Genomic DNA, 15,955 nt, shown 5'->3' with positions numbered 1-15,955 from the left:
TACTACGAAACTGAAAAATCGAAGTTCGTGTCGTGCGGTCCCTCTGACACTTAGGTACACTATTTAAATGAGGAAGTTGGGAAGTCCGGCCGCAACCCTGACAAAGGTTAAAAAATACGGACATGTCCGGAGTAGTCCGGACTAATCCTGACGTATGGCAACCCTAAACGGATGACACTTTTTCTCCCGCCCGGATAAATAACGACCCTGCAGGGCTACTACGAAACTCGAAGTTCGTATCGTACCGTCCCTCTCGCTCTCGTATTAAAATAATATTGAACATTTGCTTTCATGAAACAAAGACGGATGTGCACGCAGACTTAGGTTACATGTAAGATAAAGCAAAAAACTGCATGCATGGAAAATCATGAATTAATAAATTTACTTACTACGCGCATGTACACTTAGACTGTATACGCGTGAGCAATAACTCAGTCTTTCGCTAACCGAGGCCACGCAAAATCCTTAAAATTAGGATTAAGGACGCTCTGATTATTGTAAATACCTTTTTTGCTTGAAATAAACAGTTTTTTTTTCTTTTTTCCGTCGCGGGTTTATTATTTATTTCAACATCAATTTATTTCAACATGGCAACATTCGATGAAATGTCAGCAACTCCAAACAATGCCAAAAAATTGGCGGGATTTCCTGATTTCCTCATTTTATTTTCTGTTTAAGTACTGTACCTAGTAAGCTTCTATAGAGTTTTGCTACAAATCTTTAACGTTTCATTGCCTGAAAATGTTTTATCCCGAAGCGTCGCTCAAGAAAGGGGGCAGATTTTATTTGTGTTGGGTTGCGGACTCGTGGCCACTATGCTTTGCCACAATAACTCATCGGCAACTTTGGGCTCAGGACATTCGCAAAATTTGGTGAGAAACTGCGTTACATTACGAGATACGAATATAAGAGATTGAATTATAGTAGGTTGAATCAGGTTTTTAAATAACTTTCGAGTGGGTTTCTTTGATTACAGCGATGATTTGTTAGAAGTTATGAACAATGAGTCGGGTCGGCCTGGAAGTCGGTTTTCCCTTCGTCTCAGCTCGCAACTTATGCGGGGGCTCGTGAGACTTTACCAGAGGAAAGTCGTCATAATGTTAGGTATGTTCCAAGTAGGTACATTACATTTTGAAAAAGAAGGCAAAATGGAAGAAGGAAAAATGTTAAATAACTTTATTAGCTATACTTATGGTAATCATAGTATTATATTAGAAGAAAGTATTAAATTAGTTTAATCCTTCCGTAAATTTTACAAGCAAACCTTGCTTCCTCAAAAAATGCCTGGAAATGAATGGCTCTAATACCTAAAATTAAATAGTGTAAGTATGAACTAATCTAATACAAAAATTATGTTTTCCAGGAGATTTATGCATGATCAATGCCAGAGTCATGAAGAGTTCTAATAAAAAGTAAGTATGTTTTAATTCAAGAGCTTTACATAATTATACTTTTGTTATTTTCCTTTCCTTAGGTTGTTTGTAAGTGAACGGCATAGCCAACATAGATAAGCCTTGAACTTTCTCCTGTAGAAAATTGCTTTTGATCAATCACAAAAGCTTGTGTGTGTGTGTTTGTTTGTTATACCTTCATACTAAAACTTAGATGAAATTTGGTATGAAATAACACATAGGCTACTTTTTATTTTTATTTTATGTAGATTAAATTGTGAAATACCTACAGCTACGATTAGAGACATGAAATTTGGTGAGGGTGTCTTATAATATGCAAATGTTAATGACATCCACTACCTATGTAATTTCAGGGAATTCTCAATCCCAATCATTTTATTAAAATAAAGTCTTGGTATTTGAATTCAACTGCTGGTTCTATTGGTTTATGCGTGAGAAGCCTATAATGTTTAATAAAGGGTATTTGTTCATGTAATTAATTTTAACTCTCAGATTAAACATACATGAGCCCATTGAAGATATAGAAAGGCAGCTGTTCCCCATGCTAGAGCTCCCAGCCATTGTACCCGAGCTTCCTGCAGAGCCAGAAGAAAGAGTTGAAGAGTTAATACAGGTACTTGAATCCCCACTGTAGAAATTTTTGATAAGTAGAAAATTTTAAAGTGACAATTGGCTTACGTTTTTATGGTGCACTCTAGATAGGTGGGTTGATGATTTAATTTTGTGACGTTGATGCTTGTTAAAGCTGGATGTTAGATGCTGAAGACAAGGTGAAATAGGGGGAAATGATGATGATTCAACAACATTCTATTACAGAGAAAAAATATAGTTACAATTTACAATGTATCTTTTGTTCTAATCATAGGTTCTAAATAGATACCTACTCTACTAAGTATTTCTTTTTGCTGGCAATTGTATTTTTTGGTAGTTACCAGAGAGATGGCGGCAACTGGGATCTTGCATTTACTCAATTTCATTGTTTTTTTTACAAATGTTTATTGTTTTTTGATCCAGCAAAGTGGTAATGTTGTGAGCAACATTCAAGACATTACTTTGAAAGAAGCTGCTATTCCAGACTTCCAATTACCACCTAATGTAAGTTTTTTTTGACTAGCTCTAGGTATTATTTTGGGCCATTTTGCTGGCCATGTAGTTGCAATAGTAATGCTTGGAATTGGACGCAGTAAACATGTTCTCTGTTTATTGCGCGGCCGAGAAGCGTTTCGCACAGCAGTTACCTGGCAGAAGCAGAATACGCAATGGACAGAAAAAGTATGCCATGCCAATAGATGTGAAATTTGGTGCAGGTATTTTTATAATCCTGGTGTAATTTTTGGAAATTCCCATGGGAAATTATTAAAATCCCTGAATTTCAATTAAACTGCTAGATATAATAGTCAACGCGCGCGAAACCAACTTCAAAGAACTTTTTTTCGGTAGTATTTTTTGGGTCAATCAACTTTTTAATGTAGCGGTTGGCATGGTTACGTCCACTGGGTCACTTATTAAAAGTATGATTATATGGGGTAAAAATCCACTAAAAGTCAAGAGTTGTGACAGTTTTAAGGCGATTTCTTCGTGGCTCATCTCCTAAGCATGCTAGTAGTATACATTGCAAACATTTTTCTAAGAAAGTGTATCATTGATGTCTCCTGTATAATGGGACAGAATAACAACACTAAAAAGATTATTGACCCTTTTCTATAAATCTAATACCTCTAAACGAGCAATTCTTGTGTATATATTATATATATTTTATGTGTAAAATCAGAATTTCGAAAACGGCTCCAACGATTTCGATGAAATTTGGTAGTATGTGGGGGTTTTTGGGGATGACAAATCAATCTAGCTTGGTCTTAGCTCTGGGAAAATGCTTATCATCGAGTTTTAGCCCGAGCAAAGCTCGGTCGCCCAGGTACTTTAAGACTAAACAGGAAGTATACCATCCCAGACAAAAAATAATTTTCCAACTCGGTTCATCAATGATGGAGTTCATAATTCTCTTCTTGGTTGCTTTTGAATTCGATATTTATTCTTAAGACATACTTTCCTCACCCTAACTTTTTTCATCAGGATGGCTTCGGTGAAGAGAACCCAAACCAAGCCATACAGTTGCTTCAAGATCGTACACTGGAACAAATGCTCGGCGCTTCAACCTCGGCCCTCCACAGCGGGCTCGAGCTGCCTCTAGCCGAGTCTTCCGCCGCTGATAAGACGCACGAGTCAAGACTCGCCGTCGAACCTCAAATGGAGCGTATATCCGAACATGACGTCACTTTGTTCCACAAATGTAAGTGTACACCAGCCGTAAGCTTTTTCTAAGTCATTGAACCCAGTAAGTGGTCATCTGATGGTTGGTTAGTACTAGGCTAGGGTAGTGGTAGGGGCTATCCATAAAGTCACACCAATTTTGACCATTTTTAGCACCTGCCCCTTGCTACACGTATTGCTATGAAAATTGTTCCTGTGTCACAAACGCCTAACCGGTCAGGCGAGATTGTGGTCAAACGGGGGCCTATCGAACATAAAAAAGACGAACACGCCGTGAACCTAAAATGTTTCAATTTTTTCCTTTTGAGATAAGGAACCTTAAAAGTAACTATACGAGGCCTTATTGTCGTTATAAATCGCCGTCGTTGTAAACGCACTCGGTATCGCCATTGTTTTCACCACTTCTTTCTGTCACACGGAATGAGATGAGGTTAAAAAGAGATGGTGAATGTAATCGCGAGCGCCAGAGCGTAAAGCAGCAATTACACTAAGTCGTTCGCCGCATGGCATGCTGCATGTGGCGACCGCAAAAGTGTATAGAACACGGTAGTATAAGATGCCTAAGTAGTTTGAAACAAGTTCGGCGACCGCGTTAGATGGACGACTGAGTGTAATCGCCACTTTAGACAATACGGGCACAGGTGCCTTAATATTTTAAGCTATTTTTTTTTCCAGCCATACCACAAGACATCCTGCCTGAAGAACCCGAAAAAGGTACGATTAGATTACTACTAAGCTTCAAGCAAGTCCTTCCATTTTCTTGTTCCACTTTTTACTAACCTAACCTACTAACAAAATGCGTGTTCTCACAGACATCCCTATACCTGAAATCCCGCCCCTGGACCTGCCATTGCCTGCTCCGACCGAAAAAGAGTTAGTTCCTACAATCCCGTTATAGTATACGCTTATAAAAACTGTAATTATACAGCTTAGTGTAAAATATGTATTTAGGTACTGAATGCTTGAAAAAAATTGTACTACTACATACATACTATACGCTCTTAAAAAGTAGCGTAGTAGAGATACGGTACGCATTTTTCATTATGTTTCATTCTCTCCAGTCACAAAATGATATAATATAGTATAGTTACAGGCTTTTTAAATGTTTATGTATATGTATGTTTTTAGGTCGAACGCACTTCGAGTACATGGAAATTTGCTACCCATACACAATGTGAATTAAACATGCACAACTAACAATAACTACGAAAATATTAGTCATATTATTAAATATCAATTGAAAGTACAAGTTTTTCTTGTTTACTTCAAAAAGACTTGTATATTTTTGAACTTAAAATTTTCGAGAATTCTACTTTTCACTAGACAAATATTTAATTACCTAGTAATAAGGTTTCGATTAGTTACATATTTTACGATTTTCTGAATCTTCCTACGTAATTTTTATTAAAAGTAGAATACACTTTAGAATAAGTAAATAATTGGTACCTAAGTAATCTAAAGCCCAGTTTTGATCTGCGAGAATCTTGTATATTGCATTACATTGCTTGGCCGTAAAAAAACTAGCTTTGACGTTGTCAGTCGAGCGCAGCAATGTAATGTCACTTGCACGATTTACTTGCATATCTGAACAAGGCTCAAGTGTTGACATTTCAATCCCCAAACAAGCTCTTATACTAACAGGTAGTGCAGGAGTGTACCTTTAGAATAAAAGCTTATTCTGATAATTTTTACAAAATTAGCCGTTATTATAATAGACAGTAAGTACCTTTCGATTTCATTTGTTTTTAGCTTGATTTTCATCTGCTCTTTTTATTTTATTCATCAAAACAGACCTCAGGAGCCGGATCTAGAAGTTATTCCTGTAGTAGAGCCTCCGGTAGAGACCGCTCCCGTGCTAGAAGCAAGAATAGATCCTGCGGTGCAGGCGCCGGTTGAAGTTGAAATAGAGGTACAACGTTCAGAAGCCTCTAAGTATTGACACAAAAAACTATCATAAGTTATCCAAATTGCATTACGCCAATAACAATATACATAATTCAAAAAATACCAGTTCCACCTTTTATTTCTTTAACAAGCTGCGACTGTTATAATCTTTAGGAACTGGAAGAATTGGAGCCGCAAGCGAAGCGTCGCCGAAAGAATAAATTGATCATTGACAAGAAGACAATAATCCCGTCTAGCTTCTTTCGGCCAAGGCTTGAGAACATCGCTGTCGAACTAAGATGCGAGGTAAGAATGTGTATAAAGAAGCTTTGTTAAATATTTGTTTTTAGTTTTTAGAAAAAAGAATAAAAATGTGGATTAGTACCTACGTTGAATATATAACTCGCGTATCGATGTTTTACACGACTGCCTAAAGAAAAGTGTATAGTAAATAAATGTGTGTGTCTGTCTGTGGCATCATAGTTCCCATTTTTATCGAAAACTATTTATTTAGAAATGGTTCTTAGCTAAGTTTCATCAAAATCGGTGCAGCCGTTTTGGAGATATTGAACTTTGAAATGAAGTACGTAACGTGCGCCAGATATTTGCACAAAAAATGTGCAAACTACAGGTATATTGTAATACGGGCCATAGTTGTACCTAATTACACTTAAGGTAAGCGTCCACTGCATCGGAATCGAGCCGTACGAAGCGGACGCGTTTGTTGCTTTGTATAGATTTCTATGGTACTGCGTGCACTGGATCGGCATTTCTGCGCGCATTTTGTAAATACAAACGCCTCGTACGGTGCGTACGCTCCGATTCCGATCCAGTGGACGCTCAACTTTAAACTAGTTTACTAATGTCGTTCGAAACTAGAAACAAAAGATCGTTTTCCTTTTAATTTCAATCTTCAAAAAAACGAAGATAACCGACGAGTCCCGAGCGACATTAACATTGTAGTTCTACTGTATGGCCGAGGCCGCACTACGGCTAAACCGCCGCGTTTTTTAACCGTGTGACTTTTTTATACAAGTAAAATTAAAACCGCCAGTGCGGCCGCTCGCTTGCATTAGTTTCCTTGATTCACAAAGTCACGCGGTTAAAAACCGCGGTGGTTTAGCCGTAGTGCGGCCTGGGCCTAACAAAACGCATTGGACTTTTCCGAAACTACCCTCACAGGACAGTTCAGAAGACATAGCAGACTTGCGTGTCCCGTGGGATATTCTGTCGCACCGCCCAGCCGCAGCGGGTGCGCGTGTGAGGTCCACCCTGGCTCGTCCACTCGCAGCGCTGTTTCTGAGGAATCTAGGGGTTGCCGGTTCCACGGCACAGCGGGAGATGGAGGTGAGAGGTTTTTTATTGTACGATTTACTGGAACTTACTCGATTTTATGATTATGAAACTGCGGGTAGTTTAAGGTGAGTTGTCTGCGTGGTTTTGTTAAATTTGAAATGGGAATAGATCAAGCCTTTTTATCTTTTACTTTTACAACCAGTTTTAGTCGTTATTTTAAAAGCTGCAAATCCAGCGAATGAATTGCTCAATGAAGATAATTTGTCCACTGACATCAGACTATTTATTACGAGGTGTAGACGGTGATTACTTTTAGTGAGCTCGCGATATATTGACGCACTTGCGGACATCATGAGAAGTAAAAAGAAGTAGAAAGAAGAGTAAAAGTGTATAACCATCACTAAATATCAATTAAACACGAGTTCTTTGATCCCTGTTATAATTAATTTCTTTCAGCTCGCACTAGCCGCCCACGCTCGCACCCAACCGCCAACTGTTCTCGAAATAATTCCCGAAGAAGAACCCCAAGAAGCCGGTCCTCAACAAATTCCTGAGCCCCAGCCGGAGCAGCAAATACCGGAGCCTGAGCAACCAAACATACTCGACCAGTCTATAGTCGTCCCGGACTTGAGAGTTAGCGCCATAGGTGAAGATATAGCGGATTTGCCGACGCAAAAACTGGAGCGGACGTCGCAGAAGAGAACGACGCCGCGGGAAGAACACGAGGTAAGTAATCTTGACATTGATGTAGTTTCGGTGAGGTCAATTCAAGAAGATCAATATCAATCTATCTATTTACAATAGATCGGAAAAATCGGTGCTCTGCAATGCGTTTTGTGCCATTTCTTGCTGACTTTCCACTTGGACGTCGATACTTCGACAGAAATTTCGAGTTGTGCCTATATAATAAAGGCACTCCATTAGTTTTATTAATACGTACTAGGGATGTCACGACGAATATTTAGGACGCGAATGTACGAATGCGAATATTAAGGGAGTACACTAAAAACTCAACTTCAAAAACAAAACTAATCAAACAATCACAAGCCACTGTCACAAGTAAAAGTGCTTTCTATTGGTCAAAATTAATCACGCAATACGGGTTGGCGCGCTTTGCGCATGCGCGAGTTGGCGTCTCGGCGGCCAGTGGCCGGCGCAGGCGAAACACGTCACGACTTGTACACATTCGCATTCGCAAAATATTCGCATCGTTTTATGCGAATGCGAATGTTTTAAATGATGCGAATTATTCGCATATGCGAATGCGAATACAAATATTCGTGACATCCCTAATACGTACGTGCCTAGTCCACTCTATAAAGAAGACTTAATCTACATGCTAAATTGTTACAAAATCTGGAATGTACACGACAAAAGGTAGCTTGCTAGGGTCACAAATTGGTCGGGGACGGTCCAAATCTGCTTATCTACCAAAATACCGCGTATCTGTACTACGTGCAGTTTTACAGGGATGATTCTAATTTCGTACTTGTTTATTACGACGAATATGGAGTACAAATTGGAAATTGGCTAAATTTATCAGATACGCGGAATCATCTATGCTAGTAACGCAGGTTTGCACTATCCCCGACGATATGCCTTTTGAGAATCTTGTCACCTATCAAAACAAAATGTTTTCCTAGGTTCCTGCCGAAGAGACTGCAAAGAGACCAAGGCTAAGTGGCTTCGTGTCGTTCCGACAACAGCAGCATCAATTTCATACTTCGGAAAAAGAAGAACAACAAATCGGTACCTAATAGAATTAAGCCACTGCAAAGTTTGATATTTTTTTACCAGTTTTATCACACTGATATTTTCCTAATACCGCCGGCTCTGTTCATCTTATTCGAATCAAGAACTTTTCAGGCAGTGAAACAGGCCCTAAACTTTAATTTCAGTGCTAATTTTAATTTACATCTTTTTACTTTCAGTTGAAAAAGAAAACATACCCGACAACAGACAACTAGTACCTCCACAATTGGACGAACAACCGCCAATTCCCGAGGTTTTTATACATCCATCGTCGCCTGAAAAGAGGCTTACAACCTTGCTGCAAGAAGCAGGACTGGCCGATATGGAAATGCGACCAGAAGTACAAATGGAGGAAGAATCCCAACGGAAGAGTCGCAAGCATGGCAGTGAGAGCTCGGAGACTATGCTGGGAAGCCTCGATAGGACAAAGGTGTCGCTTGGCGATTCTGAACACACTACGGATTCTAAAAGGTTTATACGGTAAGTTTGAATATCTCTAGAAGTACCAAGCTTAAAATGCCAATGTAGCTGATGATCGGTTAGCTATTTTCTGGAACATTGTCTTCATGTCTTCGGGTGCCGTAAAGTGTAGCTAAAAGTGTTGGTTCAATTATTCAATTTTAGAAAAACTTAGTTATAAACTGCATATTTTCTATTTAATTATAAGAATGCATACCATTAGGTATTTTAATATACACCTTATGTAAGCTGCAAGTAATTTTATTTTGCTTAACAATTCTAGTGATCAATGGGGCACAGAAGGTACGATGGTGAAGATTCTGCGAGCGATCAAGGTGGAGATCCGGCCACTGGACGTTGGAGCCCTCATATCCTGTGGCCCTCTGCTGCCGGGGTGCAAGCGCGTCATAGCTGCTCGATGTTTCAGCTCTATACTAAGTGAGTAGATATCCATACCAATATTATATATGCGAAAGTGTGTGTTTATGTGTATGTTTGTCCGTCTTTCACGTCGAAAGGGAGCGACGGATCGACGTGATTTTTGGCATAGAGATAGTTTGTGGGCCAAAGAGTGACATAGGCTACTTTTAATCCCGAAAAAATGCACAGTTCCCGAGGGAACAGCGCGCGATAACCGAATTCTACGCGGGAAAGCCGCGGGCAAAAGCTAGTATTAATATAACTATGAAAGAGAGAGAGAGATACTGTTTTCACTTCAGTTCACCTTCTCTGCTGCTCATAAAATGCTGACCTTGAAGCAACTGATGTATTTGTGTGTCGGCTATTCTCATTTTACTGTGCACCTGTCTAATTACCACATCGCTTCTTTCCGCACTAGTGCAACGGTAATTATACTTAAATGCACAGATAAATGTAAATGGCAGCCATCCTTTTTCTATGAGCACTCAATCTCAGTGCCGTGCCGTGTCGCTTTTGCATGAAAAAAAAAAGTGAAACGGTAATTAGACTGGTGCACAGTAAAATGAAAATGACCGGTGTAATGTTATGGATATGGATGTCTACACAATGGGGGACAATAAGGTTTGTGTGTAGGTATTTTGATAAGTTCCCGTTTCATCAAATTCTTGCGGAATTTCAGTTACAGAAAATGACAACGATGGAAATATGTCGCATTCTAGATCAAGAGAACTCAAAATGATTAATATTACCATATTATTTTTAGATCTTTCAAAAACTAAATGAATTCTAATTATCAATAAATAAATAAAAAGAGGTATTATTTTTAGTTGATGCAATATTAAATGAGCTGCCGCCGTAGAGGTACCTAAATAAAATTAGAATCTGACGAAGCAAGAATAAATGTTAATTCTTATAAATTGTAATGTAAAATTTGATTTATGACTCTGTTCTCGTATTTGTGACCTTGCCCGTTAGGTATATTACAGTCAAATATTTTAATACTAGTTGTAATTACTTCGCGACGCTCTTATAAAAAAAAGATGTGACTAGATCGCGTGCCGGGACTTGCACGGCTACTACGATATTCGAAAATCGAAGTTCGTATCGTACCATCCCTCTCACTCTCGTATTAAATAATATTAGCGTTAGCGGGACGTTACGATACGAACTTCGATTTTCTTAGTAGCCTCTCTGATAGCACTGTCTCGCAGACCTTTAGTGTCTAATTAAAACGCGAAAATATCTACAAAAGAGAATCGGGTCACAAAGTGGGTTTCTTGACAGGCTAAGGGGATGTTTCACCATGATGGTGAAAAAGCCCCTAAATATCGCTAGATAGCGTCAGAATAGAGATGTCCGTTTGACGTCAGTCTCACGATTGGCTCATTTAGATGTCAAATGGACCTGAAGATACTCCCTAGGCCCGTCACAGAAACTCTTATTAATAGGTTTATCAAGATTTTTATTATTTCAGAACTGAAACACCACGGGTTTATAAAGGTGAGCAAAAACCCTGAAACTTTAGAAGTGCGCGACATAGTTCTAGGGCCTAAATTTGATATCAATTGATTGTTTTTCATATGATTTTGTTTTTGACTATTTACTTTAATTAATTAATTCTTCTACTCTGTTAAAGTTACACTTATGTCTCTTGTTATTGTTGTTATCTGAGTTACTCAATTTCTATTTTTTTATTTCAATTTCTATTTGCATGTTGATTATTAATAACTTTTGTATGAGCTATGTTTCTATTTAAATAAAATACATAAAAATTGATATGAACAATTTATTTGAATAATTTGTATATAATGATATGATTTCTGTACAGCTGTACATAAGTCATCAACTAGATTCAAGTCAACTAGATAAATTTATGAGTATCTTAAATTTTAGGTAGGTTGTGGCTTAACAATTTACACTAGCTAGGGAGTGAATGGAACCTGTACAATGAACAGTTGACTTAAATATTTAGCAATAGTTTACAATAAGCTACATTTTATCTTATTTCACATAAAATACAGTCATAATCTACAGAATTGGAATAGTTCTAAAAGCTACTACAGTAACACTTATTTACCCAGTAGGCAATATTTTTACATAAGACAGTTAGAAACTTAGTAACAAAAGCATTAATAGGGCATTAGTGACGGAAATTCCCTACATTGGTATACGCATATCAATAAAATTCTTTAAATTTATACAAAATCAGTCTCCTGCTATTTTTGTTACCGGGCACTGTCGCGTGAGAGACTGCGCAGTACACCCGCTGCCGACACCTCTCACTGCAAGCGGACAGGCTTGCTTCTGATACCGCTAGACGTCTGGACGAGATTAACTATAGTACGTATAAATAAACACACCCAAGAGTTACGTTACCGTGTGCACCATTTCATACCTCTAAGACTAAAACACTAACCCCCCTTTAGTTACATGAAACACAACTTCAAGCACACAATAATGTTTCACAGCCTTGCTACAGTCGTTCCAAGCTCTCACTCGATTTATTATTATAGTTACAGTCTGTTCTTATAGCCTTAGGAATGACATGATATAATGTAAAATAGCTACCGTTCCGTACAAATTCATTCAACTATATATCATAATAGGAAAGTACTTCAGAGATAAATACGAGCGCGCAATATTTGATTTGATATATTAATAGTAACTTAACTTAACAAATAATTGGTGGCCATAATAAATTATACTCCAGTTAATAATGTTTAACATTACACCTACCCCATCATTTCATATCGTTAAAGCAACGGAGGTAAAGATCAAGCAACACGGAGACTTAATACTTGGAGAGAAAATTTACTTACAATCTAAAATTTATATTAATTTTGTTTATACACATTCAAAAGTCATTGTAAAGTGGTTCTCATAGTAAGAGGGAACATTAACAAGACTCGCATTGTCGATAATTCATTAGAACGTCTGCGAAAACGCTATAAAAGTTGATGACTGTTTATAAAACGTGACATATCACAGATCACGAGACGTTTCAAATAGTGCCTTTAATTGGAATGATACATCTGAACATACACTACAGCGTAACAAATGCTAATCGGACGCAATAAAAATAACGTAGTTGTTTTACTATTTGGCTGCCACACCCGCATGCGGCCGCTGTCAAAGTAGTCGTGTGAGCGACGCGTCTAAACAAACCATCCGGCGCGAATGTGGCTACTCATTAGAATTGACATAGCATCAGTTTTATTTAACACGGTGCCAGCGAATCGCTATCGTACTCTTTGGCCTCATCGGCGGCGTAATTCATACTCTCGAAATACTGTTGCGGCTTCCCGTTCCACAGGGAGTCGCCGGAGTGAAGCGACTTGTTGATGGAGTCAGAGTTTTCGTAGAGGATGGACTTTGTCAGTTCTAAGGCGAGGTTTTGGGGGCTCTCGTAGGCGAGGCGGTACTCTGGTAGAAGGGCGGGCGTGGGGCGCGCGCGCGGCCGCAGCCGTGAGAAGAGACGCTCGGTCCGCGCGAGGTACTCCGCCGCCACCACGAAGTTCAGCGAGTCGTGGTAGGGCTCGGACTCCTCCTGGACCGCTTGACGGCTCTGTCAACATGTTACAACAGTGAATCGTCAAAATAGAGCGGGTCTTTAAACAAATTCAAGAGCAAATCGGTTCCTTAGTTACATGCGAAGCGTTCCTCACAGTACGAGATATAGACATTCATTACTTATGCCAGTGTTTTTCATAAAGCTGCATTATTTTCCCAAAAGTGTAGTTGGTGTTTCTAAATACTGTATTTGTTAGCATTGTTACTTTATTTCAAGTCAAATTGAACATTTTTTTCAAAACCCTTACTGTGATCTAAATACATTAGTGCATTAGCTTTGTGGGAGCATATTTCTGATCAAACTGCTTAGTGGATTGCCATTTACTTTGCCATTATGCCACTATGTCTAAAATAAATTAAACAAAAATAACAAATAATTTCAAATAATCGTAAAACAAAGTTTTAATAATCTAATCTGTGATTCTACCGTGTAGTTCCAGATACCAGAACAAATGCGTGATTAATGAATTTAAGACTTACCATTGTCCTTTACAACAGTTTATAGGAAATGAGTAATAAAATAATAGCACCAAATGTTTTTCATGATTATAATATTCTATGCTACGAAGTCACCATACAACAGGATAAAATTAATATTTATTTTATACAGACATAAAACGTACGAAACAAACCAGAGTAGCGTCTGATGTGACATGTCCAGCTGCATGAATGGCACAAAATAATCTTAATTATAAACAATTGGCTGCAATTCGTACACATTTGATTACTAAACTATTTTCAATAAATCATAATTTGTTGCTCTACTAATACTAAACAGGCAATTAGTGTGCGTACTAAAAAATACAAATGGTATTTTGGGAGGTGGTATACTAGCAACGGAACTCGCTTCTTTTGGTTTGTTTCAAATTAATCGGTAGTAAAATTAACAGCATCACTTTGTATGGCAACTTTTACATGGAATGTTAGGATGGTACAGTAATAAAACTAGCTTAGTTTTCGGTGGCATAAACATCAAATCATGCATATCCTTAGCAATCCCCTTCGTGCACAATAAAATATTTTGTTAATACCAAGGGTTTAAATTTCACAATGCAACATGCTCACCTGAGCAGCTGAGGTAAGTAACTCAGATGGTTATGGTTATGAATAAGTTAGTCACAATCGCCATTTTTAAGGTATCGCATCGCGTTTACAAAGTACAAGTAATGTTAGTAAAGCTCGCCACAGATGGTGGTCAAAGAGATAAATATCAGTATTTATCTTTTAACACAGCTGCATCCTACCCAGAGAAAAAACACTATCATGGCGAGCCAAGGACATGCTTCCTAATCTACAATCGGGACTGATACACTCTAAAACAGAAACAAATAAAAACTACATGAAAACTTAACATTAATCGAAACCAATCACTCAATAATGGAACCGAAGCAAAAAAGGATAAAAAAACAAAAACCAAAACTTACGATCGACATAATGGCATGTGAGCTACGAGAGGCGGCGTCGCGGACCTCGCGCCGGCTGCGCCCGCGGCTTGAGAACCAAAACCGAAACATGAGAACGGCACGGGTTAGCGAGTCACTGGGTGCACTGTCACACGGTGGGTAAGTTCTAAGTTTTAACACGACACGGTTAGTTTGGGATCTTTCGGCCGGAATCTTTGGAATGGGAACATGTATTCCAGGATGGCGCGCACCTTGTTCTCTTGGGGCGGGGGGCGGCGCGCGGGCGGCTGGGGGGGCAGGGAGGGCCGGCCGCGCGACGCGGCAGAAGGCGGGCGCGGCGCGGGCGGCCGCGGCGCCGCGCCCTTGTGCGCCGTGTGCAGCGGGATGCGCGACGGCCGGCGGCGCGGCGTCTCCGCCGAGCTCGGCTGCTCCGGCATTGGCAGCGGCTGCATGTCCCGCATGCTGCTGTGGGAGCGCCGCTCCAGGCTCGAGCGCGACCGGGACTCTTGCGACTCGCGCGCCTCACGGGACTCGCGCTCGCGAGCCTCGCGGGGCGCGCGCGGCGGAGGTGTCCGCGCAGGGCTGGTGTCCGCGCCCCGCTCTTCTTCAAGTAATTGCACGCGACTTTTCACGCTGTCTAGCTCGACGGTCTTCTCATCCAACTGGAATTTAAAAAATAATATAAATCAAATAGGACAATAGAATATCTAGAACTGCATTACAAAAATTACGTACTACCGTTAATTATAAATAATAATAATGACCTTCAACCGGAGTCACTCTTTTGAACGCACGTTGATTGTTTCCAGCCAAAAACGGCCTAATTAATAATTGAAAATACTTTTTCATACATTTTAAACATTTCTTGTATAATAACCAGATAATTATCCAGAAATTATCGGATTACTATCAATAAACATAATCATTTTGATGATTTCAACCTTATCATCATCGTGACATAAGACAGTCGATCCTCGGAAATTCTTAGCACCGGCGACCAAAGGGGATTTTTTGACAGGTACATTTTTAACCCCTTATCAGGCACATTTAGTGCGTATATACATAATAGGAAAGCTTCGACCATGCTTTACAAATAAAATACGGTTCGCTTATAAATTAACCTTTGGTAGGTGAACAATATACCTATTAAAACTAGGATTAATTTTGTAGTAGCGTAGCGTGTCACAATTTGCGGATTTTTCTTGTAAATCCACGTTACGTCACACGCTGAAAGGAACAAAATGATATAAGTACTTCCCAATATCTAATAGCTTTCCGGTACTTCTAATGATAAATAGCTATCCATATTTCAAGGACTAGTCTTTATTCAAACAAGTCGCGGTAGCAAGGTGAACCTTTGTACTTTAAATGTCTATATAAGGAGACCTTGGGCGCAACAAAACGGAAGATTAACTAAATAAACATTTTGTTATAGTCGTGTCATATGGAAGTAATTAGAATATTTAATAGACATCGTACGAAAAGGTC

General features: G+C 39.2%; 2 protein-coding genes across 6 annotated transcripts in view; one reads left to right on the top strand and one right to left on the bottom strand.

Annotated features, from left to right (window-relative positions):
- The first annotated feature begins 645 nt into the window (after positions 1 to 645).
- LOC141432167 (uncharacterized) lies at positions 646 to 11,252 on the top strand. 2 transcript variants are annotated; one of them, XM_074093635.1, is made up of 16 exons: positions 646 to 872; positions 977 to 1,104; positions 1,364 to 1,412; positions 1,905 to 2,025; positions 2,427 to 2,507; positions 3,486 to 3,702; positions 4,359 to 4,397; positions 4,496 to 4,556; positions 5,475 to 5,592; positions 5,742 to 5,873; positions 6,750 to 6,914; positions 7,320 to 7,589; positions 8,507 to 8,612; positions 8,795 to 9,095; positions 9,358 to 9,512; positions 10,969 to 11,252. In XM_074093635.1, the coding sequence occupies exons 1-16, from the start codon at positions 742 to 744 to the stop codon at positions 11,061 to 11,063; spliced, it is 2,169 nt and encodes a 722-aa protein (XP_073949736.1). In that variant the 5' UTR covers positions 646 to 741; the 3' UTR covers positions 11,064 to 11,252. The 2 variants fall into 2 exon arrangements, with proteins under 2 accessions (XP_073949736.1, XP_073949737.1); XM_074093636.1 differs by lacking the exon at positions 4,359 to 4,397.
- Positions 11,253 to 11,266: 14 nt separating this feature from the next.
- jvl (javelin-like) overlaps positions 11,267 to 15,955 on the bottom strand; it is an 82,397-nt gene continuing 77,708 nt past the window's right edge. For 3 of the 4 annotated variants that reach the window (XM_074093637.1, XM_074093640.1, XM_074093639.1), the window contains exons 5-6: positions 14,719 to 15,129; positions 11,267 to 13,059 (exon numbers count right to left, since the gene is read on the bottom strand). In XM_074093637.1, coding sequence (XP_073949738.1) covers positions 12,712 to 13,059; positions 14,719 to 15,129 — 759 coding nt within the window. In that variant the 3' untranslated portion in view covers positions 11,267 to 12,711. Of the gene's footprint in view, positions 13,060 to 14,488; positions 15,130 to 15,955 lie in introns of all 4 variants that reach the window. The other variant, XR_012451798.1, reaches the window with a different exon arrangement.

The sequence above is a fragment of the Choristoneura fumiferana genome, chromosome 10, assembly GCF_025370935.1.
Source record: "Choristoneura fumiferana chromosome 10, NRCan_CFum_1, whole genome shotgun sequence".
NCBI lineage: Eukaryota > Metazoa > Arthropoda > Insecta > Lepidoptera > Tortricidae > Choristoneura > Choristoneura fumiferana.
This window is presented reverse-complemented; position numbering and strand designations above follow the sequence as displayed.